At 47.6% G+C, this 12,893-nt stretch overlaps 4 protein-coding genes across 4 annotated transcripts; 1 reads left to right on the forward strand and 3 right to left on the reverse strand.

Annotated features, from left to right (window-relative positions):
* Window positions 1-212: 212 nt before the first annotated feature.
* On the forward strand, window positions 213-899 carry TRIREDRAFT_4479 (uncharacterized protein; the record flags this gene model as incomplete). Its single annotated transcript, XM_006966142.1, has 4 exons — window positions 213-232; window positions 318-350; window positions 445-702; window positions 857-899. The coding sequence occupies 4 exons, from the start codon at window positions 213-215 to the stop codon at window positions 897-899; spliced, it is 354 nt and encodes a 117-aa protein (XP_006966204.1).
* A 249-nt stretch (window positions 900-1,148) lies between these two features.
* On the reverse strand, window positions 1,149-2,997 carry TRIREDRAFT_4480 (uncharacterized protein; the record flags this gene model as incomplete). The annotated part of the gene is made up of 2 exons (XM_006966143.1): window positions 1,149-1,648; window positions 1,728-2,997. The coding sequence occupies 2 exons, from the start codon at window positions 2,995-2,997 to the stop codon at window positions 1,149-1,151; spliced, it is 1,770 nt and encodes a 589-aa protein (XP_006966205.1).
* Window positions 2,998-3,818: 821 nt separating this feature from the next.
* Window positions 3,819-6,209, reverse strand: TRIREDRAFT_49409 (glycoside hydrolase family 76). The gene is made up of 3 exons (XM_006966403.1): window positions 5,672-6,209; window positions 5,498-5,602; window positions 3,819-5,420 (listed from the first exon to the last, which is right to left on the reverse strand). The coding sequence occupies exons 1-3, from the start codon at window positions 5,757-5,759 to the stop codon at window positions 4,231-4,233; spliced, it is 1,383 nt and encodes a 460-aa protein (XP_006966465.1). The 5' UTR covers window positions 5,760-6,209; the 3' UTR covers window positions 3,819-4,230.
* A 2,029-nt stretch (window positions 6,210-8,238) lies between these two features.
* On the reverse strand, window positions 8,239-10,026 carry TRIREDRAFT_63692 (uncharacterized protein; the record flags this gene model as incomplete). The annotated part of the gene is made up of 2 exons (XM_006966404.1): window positions 8,239-8,379; window positions 8,416-10,026. The coding sequence occupies 2 exons, from the start codon at window positions 10,024-10,026 to the stop codon at window positions 8,239-8,241; spliced, it is 1,752 nt and encodes a 583-aa protein (XP_006966466.1).
* Between the last annotated feature and the right edge of the window lie 2,867 nt (window positions 10,027-12,893).

Consider the following 12,893-nt stretch of genomic DNA (forward strand, 5'->3'; position numbering starts at 1 on the left):
CTGGCGACAAGGTCATCTAAAAGAGCTTACATAATTCCAGCGCAAGAACGAGCGTTCCCACAACACACCGCGACACGAGCCAATCATCGTCAGCCGCCCGCGATACGCCTCGCCTTGCAACTTTTCGGAGCTTCGACAGCTTCAATGCCCAGCCTTGCGCACGCAACTCCATCACGCGCGAACATCACCGAGTCCGACCCCCAACAGCAACAATGGCCGATCCCAAGATCCAGTGCGTCTCTCCCTATTGCTTCCTTACCGTCAATGACCACTCCTCGTGCTAACTCGACTCTCTCTCTCTCTCTCTCTCTCAATAGGGAACTCCTCACTAAGTCTCGCTCGGAACTCACGTACGCTTCCTCCTCCTCCTGTGCTTCATCAACGCACTCTCCCGACGGACATAGTAGAAGTAGGAAACAGACAAGCTAACATTTTCTTAAACAGCGAGTACGAAATCGCCCAGCTCGAAGAATACGAATTCTCCTCCGGCCCCCTCTCCATCCTCCAGACGGCCGTCCGCTCGCACACCCAGGTCCTCATCTCCATCCGCTCCAACCGCAAGCTGCTCGCCCGCGTCAAGGCCTTTGACAGGCATTGCAACATGGTCCTCGAGAACGTCAAGGAGATGTGGACGGAGACGCCCAGGTTAGCGGACGGCAAGAAGGGCCGGCCGGTCAACAAGGACAGGTTTATCAGCAAGATGTATGCTCTCTTCTCCGATTTCCCAAACTTCCCTTCTCCCCCCCTTTCCGTGGCGTCGATCAGACTCGGCCTTGAGCCCTGATTCGCGCGAATGAGGGGGAGAACAAGGGGGACGATGGGCTGTATTTGGCTTGAGATAACTGACGTGTTGCAGGTTCCTGAGAGGTGATAGCGTCATCTTGGTCCTTCTGAGCTAGAGTTTACACGAATCTGCTTTGGTCTGTTCCTGGGGAATTATTTAATCGACATTGAGCTGTTGGATGACGGAATCAACATCGCGAGAGACTCAACAAGGCGAATATAGGCGTTGATAACAATTTATTTTCGGTTGCTTTCAAAAGCACACGTGGTCATGCCTGCAAACAGAACCCTGGGCCGATATACCTGGCCTCCCAAGGCTGACTACTACTACCCAAATGATCTCGATCCACTGCCATGCCAAACCTTCAGATAGATTCCCAGCCCTCTTCAGTCGGCTTTACGCCTCCCAGACCCAAGAAAAAGCAGGCCAATCCCCAAGCACCGGGATCAGGCACCTGCTCATATCCGCTCCCGCCCACATACACCGACCGCCCAAGGCTCGCCTGCATGCCCTTTGTCTCGTCGGCGGCCTTCCTCGCCGCATCCGCAGCCTTCTTCACGTCCCCAGTCCGGCCCAAGACCTCGACAAAGGGATAAAGCGCGTCCACGAGCGTTCGATCGCCAGGTCGAGCAGGGGTGTACTTGGACAGGGCCTCGCAGCTGAGCTCCAGGGCGGCGGACCACACCGAGGGGCCGGCCTCGCCTGTGCCCAGGGTGCGGAGAGCGTGGACGAGGGCGTTGAGGAAGATGGCGTATAAGGCGCCGGATGTGCCGTCCATGGCGGTTTCTACCACCTGCACTATGGACGCTACGTCAACGACGACGTCTCCCGTCAGGGGTTTCTGCTGAATGTGCTTCAAGATGGCTGAGATTGCAAAAAAAGTCAGCGTGACATGCTCTGTATCTGAGATTGGAGCGCAGATGCAGCATTTGGCGTGACCTACCTTCGGCTCCTCTCTTGAGGCCAATACCACAGTCTCCGTCGCCAACAACCGTATCGTACTTTGTAACCTCGGGCTCGGCCGCAATCACGCGCTCCAGCGCATTCGTAAGCACACTCGTAGCGTGCTGAGCGTCCATCCGCAATCCGCTCGGCTCAATCTCAATGTTCTCGCCAGCAGAGCCTGTCCTCGTGGCAGTGTTCTTTGCCTCCCAAGACGTCTTCTGTATAGGTGCAGACCAGCCGGTGACCTCGCTGGGAGCATCCAACAGCTCAATCATGCTCGGCCCGCCAATGTCGGTGTTGACGACATTGAGGAGCGTGATGCTGAATCCCTGGCCGTTCAAGCTCGTCATGAACGTGCCGCTGATGATGCGGACTGGTCGAATGTTATACTTGTCGTTCAACTGCTTCACCACTTCCGCCGTGATGCCGCACAGCTCCAGAACACTAACACCTCCGAGATTGTTGATGAGCAGAACGACCTCGTTCGAGTTGACGTTTAGAAAAGCTCGGTCCTTGTCGCTCTGGTCGAGCAGCTGGGCAAGCATCCTCTCCACCAGCTGCGGCAGCTCCATCTTCTCCCTACTCGACCCCGGCTCGTTGTGAATGCCCATTCCGACCTCGACTTCCTCCGGCGCCAGGCCCTCGCTGGTATCAACGACCCGTCCGGGAACGTGAACATGCTCCAGACTGGCGCCGACGCTGACGAGGTTGGACGCCACCAGCCGAGCAACCTTTGCCACGTCTTGCAGCGATCGTCCCTGCGCGGCGAGAGCACCCGCAATCTTGAGCACCAGCACGGTCCCCGCGATTCCTCGTCTTCCCACTTTGCCCGTCTTCTTCCTCCCCACGCCAACGTCGTCGCCCACAACGACCATCTCGACCTGCTTGCCAGCCGCAATGGCCTTTTCCACAGCCATGCCAAAGTTGAGGATGTCGCCCGTATAATTCATCACCACGACCAGCACGCCCTTGTCCGTGTCCACCCGTGACATGATGCCCGTCCTCACCTGCTCCGCAGACGGGCTCGCAAAGATGGTCCCCGCCACGGCGGCAGAGAGCATGCCCGGGCCAACCATGCCTGCAAAGGACGGCTCATGGCCGGATCCTCCGCCCGAGACGATGGACACTTGCGGGGCATCGCCGGTTGGACGGCGGTAGATGATTTTGTTGGCCGGGTCGAGGGCAACGTTGGGGTTTGTCAGCGTCAGGCTGTGGAGGGCCGTGTTGACGAGGTGAGTCGGGTCGTTGATGAAGTGCTTGGTAGACATTATGGGCGGGTTGGAGGGGGGCTCAGGTTGAGAGGCAGCATGGAGGGAGGGAGACATGGAGGAGGATGATGATGATGATGATAAAGAGTGAGAGTGAAAGAGAGAGAGAGAGAGAGAAAGAGGCAAAGACACGCTCAATCAATATAGTTTGGTGAATGAACTGAAATGAAAGGGTCTAGAATTCTATCAAGGTGCTAAAAGACTATATAGCAAGTGGTCTGATTTTGAGTGACGTAAGGTAGGTCTGTCTGCATGTCCGATGGCGATGACACTCCAAAGCTGAACGAAAATGGAATCCAAAGAAAAGGGCGGGGAAGCTCCAATCTCTAGGCATCATGGCGGGGTTGAAGCCACAAGTCCGGAGAAGGTCGAGACGCCAAGTCGCTTGTCATGCACCACTCTCACCTTACCTCGGGTGTACCTCTTGACTTGGTATGCCATCCAGCTTACGACCAAGTACCTCTGACTTTGCGTAGTATGCTGGTTATATCAGCGGGGAAGATGCAGGATTCAACCTTAAATTAATTCGGTTTGATTGGATTTGATTGTAAAGCGGGCATTGATTGGACGTGGACGGATTGCCACTTTGCGGCCCGTCCCCAACAAGGCTTGTTCAGCACCCATTGATTAGCACAAGAGAAGAGATGATCCAAGCTTCAATGTCACTGCTGCTCTCCATATTTCAAACCGAAGCTTTGTTCTACCACCTGCGGAGCTCAGACCTCCCTTGGCTTCTGGTACTGGCCACAACTAATAAACATGAAAACATGAACGATGACTGTGGCATATCTCGACCTCAATACATAGCCAACTATCTCCAAACGGCATCGCTTGTGTCGCCAAGTCAAGTCGCAGGATGCCTTCAGTCATAATGTCGTGCAATTCTGATATCAGGCTTTGCCCGTTGTCTAGCTAGGGTAGAACTTCCAAGATGCTACAAATGAACAAGTAGGTAGGCAATGATGAAGACGGCAAACAAGTGACAATGGCCGGGTTCCACATCGCCACGATATGAACCTATTCACACGACAAACCAAAAGAAGGGGATCAAGAAATGTATATCCAAGGCACTCCCAAAACGCCAGCCACAAAGAGCATCCATCCTGCGCTCTAATACCTCGGGACTTGTGAGAAAATCAAAAAAAGAGCATGTGCTGTACAAGACCAACACATGAATATGTATAGAGAAGCACATCCACATAGCTTTCTCTTGTTGGACCGCTGTGCTCTTCTTTACAACAGCAGCACTGCACTGCCGCCCAGGACACTGCAGAGCAACAGGAGAGTGAGAATGGCTGCTCCAACCTTTCCGCCCGTCGTCGGCTTCGTAATCTTGTCAAGATCGCCAGCCGGGTCGATGTTGCCCATACCAGCACCAGGGTCACCCTTGGAAGTACCGCCCTTCTTTTCTGTGACGGGGGCAGGGGCCTTTTGGACCAGAGCGTAGATGACAGCGTCCAAGGCGTTCATTTGCGAGCCAACACCGTTCTTGCCATCGTATGTGCCCTTGGGAATCCACGTGAAGCCGCACCCTGTACCATCAATTCCCTTAAAGGTGGGCGAGGCTGGGCCTGTGCAGCTGGATGCCGCCGCAGAGGCAGCAGTCTCGATGAGGGGCATGAGCGTCGGGATGGTGTGCGGAGCCAGCTGGATGGTGGAAGCCATGTAGCGAATCAGATAGCCCTTGAAGGTGCTCTGGTCAACACTGCAGAAGCCTCGGGGCTCGCAAAACTGCTCGTAGATGATGCCGTTGTTGACAAACTTGGCGACCGTCTCCTTGACCATGCCGTCCAGGTTGGCCTTCCAGGTGGCGTTGTTGGTGAAGTTGTACATGGCGGCGGCGCCATGCATGTAGATGCCTGCGTTGTAGGACCACTGGTTCTGATCCATCTGGCCGCACGTGTTGTCGCTGTCGATGCTGAGACCGTCAAAGATCTGGTATTGCGGGCCAATCAGGCCAACCTTCTTCTCCCAATCCCAGACCTTGAGCGCCCAGTCGGCATAGGTCTGGTTGCCGGTGTATCGGGCCAGTCGAGCGGCAATGTTGAAGAAGCAGCCGTTGGCAACGGAGTTTTTGTAGTCGTAACCCTTGTTCCACGAGAAGATCTGCCAGCGGAGGCCACCGCCACAGTGAGGGTCCCATCGGCCGACGTACTGGTTGAAGACGGCCTGTGCCATGGCCAGCCACTGCGGTTGATCGGACGGCGGGTTGGGGAAGACATCCTCGGCGGCGGACATGGCGGCCATGGCCCAGAAGCCCTGATCGTCGTTTCCTTCGGTCAGCGACTGGTTCGTGGGCAGAAAGCTGCCGTCGGTTCCGGCCTGGTGAAGCATGGCTTGCATCGTGACGTCGTTGTATGTCGTATCCTTGGTCATGCGCCAGTAGTCAATCATGGTTCCGAACAGCGCACCGGCCTCCCACCCTGTCTCCCATGGTTAGCATCGAGACTCGCGAGAACAGGCTGAAGGAGGGAAGGGTAAAGCGGGTAGGATTTCTAACAGTAGTATGGGTCGGGCAAGTTTCCGGGGGTATCGCCAGTATTGTTTCCGGTGTAGTACTTCATGAGGCCAAAGGCAATCGTGCTCGCGGCGCTTTTGATCGAGTCTGGAGCAGCTTCGGTCAGCCATGTCTTGTTTGTTCGTTGCGCTGCGGGAGCGCCTCATTCCGTCTTACTGTCGTCGTTGATAGTCAGAGAAACGGCCGTCGCCCCCTGACCCAGCAGGCACAGGGCCGCTGTCGCAGCCACCAGAGGAGACTTCATGGCGTGCAGCAGGTTTAATACTCAAAGTATTCCAGACTTGTCGAAGAGGCGTCTATATGCAGTTCTAGTGGATGGGAATAGCAAGTCGTCCAGATCCAGTCTGTCCAACAGGAAAGCAAAGCGGCGCGAGTCGAGGGTTCGCAAGATTGTGTCAGACTGCGATTCGCTTCCACCGGGGTATCGCAACCGAAGAACTCAGCAGGTTGAAAGAGAGTCAAGAAGTGAGAGCGAGAGATGCAGCTTAGAAAATGAGCGGCTGTTGCTAGGACAAAGCTCTATGCAATGGCGAAAGGCGGACGTAGAACAGGAAAAAGACGTGAGGGCTCAAGGAGATCGCCGCCGCGCGTCAAACGAAAGTGGTCGCTCCACTGCTTACATACAAGCCTCACAAGGGCTCGACGCTTAATAGAGATGGAAAACGAGAATGAGAGAAGAAAGAGTGTGGCGGCGAGGAAGCATGCGAATCAGCACGCGAAAGCCAAGGAAAAGGGTACGAAGTGGTGGTAGGGGGGAAAGCGAATAATGCGGATGTGCAGAAGAGTTAAGGCGCGTCATTTTCATTTGGAGCCAGCGGGAAAAGGGTGTCAGTGTATTAGTCGTGGGTATACGAGTTGAGCGCATGGGCTCACCTGGTTGGCCGCAGGTGCAATTTCACCGTCCTGCTAGCATCGCCAGAGAGCCGCGCCCCCCCCTGGCTCGTCGAGTTTCGAAGCCCCATGAAGCCCGGCTCGACTGGGAAACTTGGGGCAAACGGCCTGAAACGCCGCACGGAGGTGGTGCGTCTCCATCTTGGTGCGGAGGATGGATGATCGCTGCTCGTCCATCAAGCAACCCTGCCTGCCTGTGCGAGTTCTGTGCCTGCTGGATGCCACAGCCCCGTGGACTGCTATGAGAGCCTGGAAGCCAAGAAGTGCAAAGCGGAAAGTAACAAGACGTCCAAAGGATGGCCCTCGCACGAAGCATGAGGTACAGGAGCCGCGGCGGCACACTGGAGGCAGTGCTGCGTAATTGCTACGGAGCCGAGATTCCGGCAGCGAACGAGACCGGCAATACGCACATTCTCCAAGGGGGATTCGCAGAGAAGATTGCCTCTATGAAGCAAGGTAGCAGCAGCACCCCGTATCCAGGTCTCGTCCTCCGTGCTGAGCCATCGCCAAGCCCAACTCGAAAAAGGTAGTAGTGCTTCGTAATACCGTATAGTGCATAGGTATATTGCTGCTTCATCTCGAGAAACCTCATCACCGCTATGTCTGTTGTCGGGATCTCATCACGAGTATCACCTCCTTTCCATGGCCATCATGGCAGAGGTCCTCCAAACGTACACATTAGCACACCACTGGAACCGTGCAAGGCAACGGGGGCCACAGGGAGTGGACGAAAGCACAAGCTGCTGTCAACCAAAGTTGGGCTGGTTTCAAGCCAAAGAGCGCCAGCCCCCTGGCTCGGTTCGATCGCCTCTCTCAAACCACTGGACCGACATGTGAGGTGGATACAGTCCCAGGCTGAGGCTGTGCATCAGCGGCTAGTGTCCAGTTTTGGCAGCTTTAAGGTTGGCCACGGCAGAGCATTAACGAGAGCTTGGCAACTTGGCATTCGACGAGTTTGCTGCAGCGTGTGACAGCGATGCGATGGGCTAGCCGGCGGCCGCTGGAATTCATTGCTAAAAGTTCGGACATGAGTTGCGGCTTCTAGAAATGTCGCAGAGCGGTTCAGTAAGGCAAGTTGGCGAACTTCTGGGCTTGGTGGCAGTCTCTTCGTATTCTCTGCAGAAGCCATTTTCCTGACAGAGTAGGCGCTGTGTAAACAAAAGGGTACCTGGATCGGGCTGCCTGCTGTGTGAAACGGTGGACAGGCTGCGGTTCAGGTGGTGACGAGGCTGTGCTGGCCTTGGCTGGTACTGCGTTTTCAGCTGGAGATGAGATGATGGATCGTGATGAAGAAGAAGGAGGAGGAGAAGAGGCAATGAGGTGGTCAAGAGGAAGGTTACATAGGAGGTACCTTCCAGGTAAGGTATAACGGAGCAGATGTAAGGCAAGGTAAGAACCTAAGGCGCGGCTCCTTCCTTTCGAAAGGGGGGATGAAACGGCCCGCACGAGGCACGAAACCATTCCAGGTTGTCATTGGCTGAACTGCACCTCCAACCTGCAGTTCCTTTACCTTGAGGTACATCCACAAGCCATTCTACGGGCTTCAGTCCACGGCAAACGACTTCAGCGGCATCACAATCTCGACAGGAGAGCCAGTTGAACCATTAACAAATCAATTGCAAGAGTCTACACTACACAGCTCAAGAGCACCCATCTACACAATCTGGAACTCTGGACCACTCCTGGTATCTCCGGGCAAAGACAGACAAAACAGACGGCATCTCGCTCGTCAAGGAAACAAGAAGAATCACGCTGGCCAAACATCCAAACCCGTGGCACCTCCGCCCCTTGAAAATTGGCAATCAACGTCCCCTCCCTCCCTTCTCTCAAGTCTACAACCTGATCCATGCCACCTTGCCCTTGAGATGATCAAAGATTCTCTTCCGCTCATTGTCCTGGACATAAGCGTTGTGCTTCCTGTTGATCCAGAGTAGCCGCGGCAGGTCCAACGTCCACTGCGGCCAGTGCGTCAACTGCGGCAGCTCCTCGCCTCCCTCGCCGCTCTCGACGCTCTCAATGCCCTTGTTGGGATTCTGGCTGTACATGAAGTTGATCAAGTGCGCGCGTGTGCTATAAGACGACGGCGCCGTAGCATATATGCCCTGGGCAAAGACCGAGTCCAAGAAGGAGCCGTGCGTGGTCCCGACGAGTCCCTCGTGGATGCTCATGTCGCCGTGGTTGTGCGAGTCCATGTATCCCCACATGGGCACGGAGGGATCAGCTTCAGCGATCAAGTGCATCGCGATGCGGCGCGGGAAGCTGAAGAAGATGTCGCCCATTGTGGAGGTGACCTGCTTCCGGCCGAGCCACGTCTCGAAGAATTCGCCAGTGCGGAACGGACTGCCGTCCTTTGGCTGGTCCGGGTAGAGATACGTCCATTCTCGGAATGCCGTTACATTGTCCTGGGTGAATTGGTAGAAGTAGTAGTTTTGGAGGTGGCCCCAGAGCTGATGACTCGCCTTGTTCTCGAGCAGCTCGTGATTCAGTGTGAAAAGGGCGGCTTCATCTTCCTGGTTGCCCAGAATCATGGGTACTTGCGCGAACTTGCCCTGCTTGATCAGCTCTTCAGGGCTGTCACGGAGCAGCTTGCCATCAGGCCGCGGGACAAATAAGAGCCTAAAGGCTTCGACGGCGTTGATGCCGGGGATGGAGTTGCTGGCCACCCAGAAGTCCAGGTCAGACAGGCCTCGCAAGCACTTCATCGAGTCCATTGCGACGTCGCATCCAGCAGCCGCGGAGATGGAGTCGTAGGTCAGCTGGGCTCTCACCGAGTCGGCAGCGTTGGCAGGCATGAGACTGCCAGAGCTCATGATGACGCCGTGGAAGAGCTCTCTGCCGTTGTATGTGATGTTGCCATCGTTGATGACAAGGTGGGAGAAGACGGAAACACCACCAGCGGCATGACCGAAGAGCGTGATCTTGCCCGGATCGCCGCCAAAGGCCTCGATGTTGTCCGACGTCCACTCCATGGCCATCCGCTGATCGTAGAGGCCCAGATTGGTCGCATCGCTGTAGGCGCTCTCGTTGCCAGGCAGGAAACCCCAGGCACCGACACGGTAGTTGGCCGTAACGAAGATGAATGGATGGTGGTTGTCGACGCCGAACTTGAAGAAGCCGGTCCTGTCGTAGGGCTCGGGGGATCCCATGACGAACCCGTAGCCGTGGATCAAGAACATGACCGGCAGCTTGTCTCCCGCCTTGGTGCCCGCCGGACGGGTGACCGAGATGGTCAGGCAGTCCTCCGTTGACAGGTGTTGTCGGACAGGGCCGTCCTCCTTCGTGCTTGTGTTATAACGCTCGACATACGCGTGTTTGAGGAGATCCTTGTGCCATGGGTAGTCTGTTGGGTTCGGCTCGATGTACCCTTCATGGCAGATGGGTCCCTTTCCGGAGGCGTCAAACTGACCCAATGGCTCTGTTCTTCTAACAGGCCTTCTCAATCGATTTGTACCGGCCGGGGACTCGGCGAACGGGATGCCGTTGAAGGTCTCGAAGCCCTCAAGTGACATACCCTGGATTTCGGAGCCGGGGAGCTTGACGGTGGGAGAGCCGCCATCTTGAGCCCAAACGGACCCGATCAAAGGAGAAAGGAAGAAGAGGGAGATAGCAAGGGTCTCCATTGTGCAGGAAATTTTGATATTGGAGGTGTCAAGATTCTTTGAATAAGATGATCTCGAACTATCAGAATGGAAGTCGAATGAAGAGTTCAATGGAAAAACAAAGGACATCGGACTTGGACGAAGAAAGAATTGGCTCTTTTTATACTGCTCCATGGAGACCCAATGGGACAGCCTTGAATTCAATTTCAATTGCTTTTTTTACTATATTTGTGTAGTGCGATTGAGGCTGGAAGTTTTATGCTTAATTGAGGCTTGATACCTAACCGCCGCCTCAAACTCAAAGTCTTCCTCAGAAGATCGGCTAGTTCACGAAGAGAGGCGAGCAGATGAAAGAGAACTTGGACTTAATTGGTTGATAATTGGAAAAGAAACAAGAGTCTAAGAGAAAAAAGAAGAGTATTGCTATTCGGGCTGTATAAAATTGCTATTCGGGCTGTAGTTCAAGTACCTGGAAATTTTCACTTAAAGTACTGCCCTTTAATCTATTTTTTTTACTAATAAGAAAAAATAAATAAAATATTTAAAAAAGTTATATAGCTTATTTAATATATAAAGTATTATAAAATATTTTAGTTAATATTTTAAAGCTATATAAAAGCTATACTAAAGCTAAAAAAAACTATACTAAAGTTTAAGCTTAATTTAAAACCTTTAAATAATATAAAAATAAGTAACTTTTTATATTTATATATAGCTTATTATATAAACTATACTATTTTTTAAAAATATTTATGTATATAAGTACTATTTACTAAAAAAATTTAACTTTAACTTAAGTTAAGTTTTTAATACTTTTATAAAAGGAAAACTATATATTTTAATAAATATTATTAAATTTTACTATAGAAATAATATATATATACTCTTTTTTTCTTTATATTAATTTTCTAGAATTTTATATTAATTTTTAAAGTATAGGAGTATTTTAAGGAAAAGTAATACATAGACCCCCACTAGGCTTAAAGTAGTTAGTTACAGCCTAAATAGCAATTTTATATAGCCTAAATAGTAATATATAATAAACCAGGTTCCTATAGTTAGTAAAAACACTATTTCCTAAGGAATAAACTATTTAAGTAAATAGCTTTAATAAGAGAGCTATTTAGGTTTATACTAGTAAAGAGTTAGGTTAATACTTAAAGCATATATAGTTATATAGCTAGTTAATACACTTATATAGTAAATATCTAGATTTTAATTTATTTATATTATAAATACTATTAAGTAATAATAACTAGCTATTTAAACTATTTAAATAAGTAATATAAATATAACTTATATATTTAGTTATTTTAATATCCTTAATATACTTAATTATTAAGTTTATTAAGTTATTTTTAATATACTTAATAGTTAATTTTATTAAGTAGCTTTTAATTAGCTAAATAGTTTAATATTTATTTAGTGCTGCTTACTAAAAGTAGCTTATTATTATAATTATAAGGCTAGGTTATAATATAATATCCCTTTTTTATTAGTTTTATTTTTAAAACCTTATTTATACTATTAAAACCTATAATTCCTCTTACTTTTTTATAAGTGTTTCTTATTTATATATTCTTTTTTTTATATATTAATTAAAATAGTTAATAATAAGTGTAAATATTTTAAGTTTTTTTAAGTACTTTAGCAGCATGCCTTAAAGCAGTTAATCTTACTTAAGCTATTAATTATAAAACCTTATTAATATTATAAAAAATATAATTACTAGTATTTTATATTAAAAGCTAATTTCTTTTATTATTTAAGCTGTATTTATTTTTAGCAGCCTAGCTATAAGGCTTTTAGTTTATTTATATCTTAACTTTATTATATAGCTAATAAAGGTGCTAATTTTAATTTTAAGCTAAAGCAGGCTAAAGAAGCCTAGCTTAAAGCAGGTATATATATTAAATATTTTTATATATAAAAGAAAAAATAAGCTAAAAAAATATAAAAGGCTATTACTTATAAAATTAATAATTTAAAAAAGTTAAAATATATAAAAAAGGTAAAGTATAAGGCAGCAGCAGCTGCTTATTAAGTAAAAATATCTATACTTAATTTAACTAATTTTAATATTTTAGTTTTTTTTATTAACCTTATTAATTAAGATTAGTTTTTATTAAATCCCTTACTATTAACCTTTATAAGTTTAACTATTAATAAAACTTATTAACTAAAGTTTTTAAGTATTTAAGATTTTTAATAAATTCTTATATATTATTAGTATTATTATAATTTTTCTATTTTATAAAGTATTTTAGCTATTAAGTATTTTTATTAAATTTAATTTAAAGTATTTATTTAACTTTATATTTAAGTTTTTTACTTTTTATTATAATTTTATTATAAATAATTTTACTTATATTTAAATTAACTACTGCTTTTTTAAATAGTAATATATAAAAAATTAAGTATATTAATTATCTTTATTATCCTTCTTATACTAAGAGATTAAGTTTATAATTAACTTTTTTAATTTGCCTTAAAACCTTATAAAGTCTAAGTTTTTTAAAATTAAGCTTATTACTTAGCTTATTTATTTTAATATTTACTTATTTATTATTTTAAGTATATTAAAGTAAGTAAACTATATCTCCTTTTTAAAGAATTAGTCCCTTAATTCTTCTTTAATTTATATATTTAATTATTCTTTATTATATAAATTTAAGCTATAATTATAATTTATTATACAGTTCTTTTATTTAGTTTATTATAATAATTACTTTTTTTATATTTTTATTTTATAATAATAATTAAAAAGCTTTTAGTTTAAATTTATAATTTATATAAAATAGTAATTTTTTTATTAATTTTACTAGTATATTATTATATAAGATTTATACTATTAGTAAGTATTTAATTTAGTTATTTTATTTAAAGTT

This window comes from Trichoderma reesei, assembly GCF_000167675.1.
Source record: "Trichoderma reesei QM6a unplaced genomic scaffold TRIREscaffold_12, whole genome shotgun sequence".
Classification (NCBI taxonomy): Eukaryota; Fungi; Ascomycota; class Sordariomycetes; order Hypocreales; family Hypocreaceae; genus Trichoderma; species Trichoderma reesei.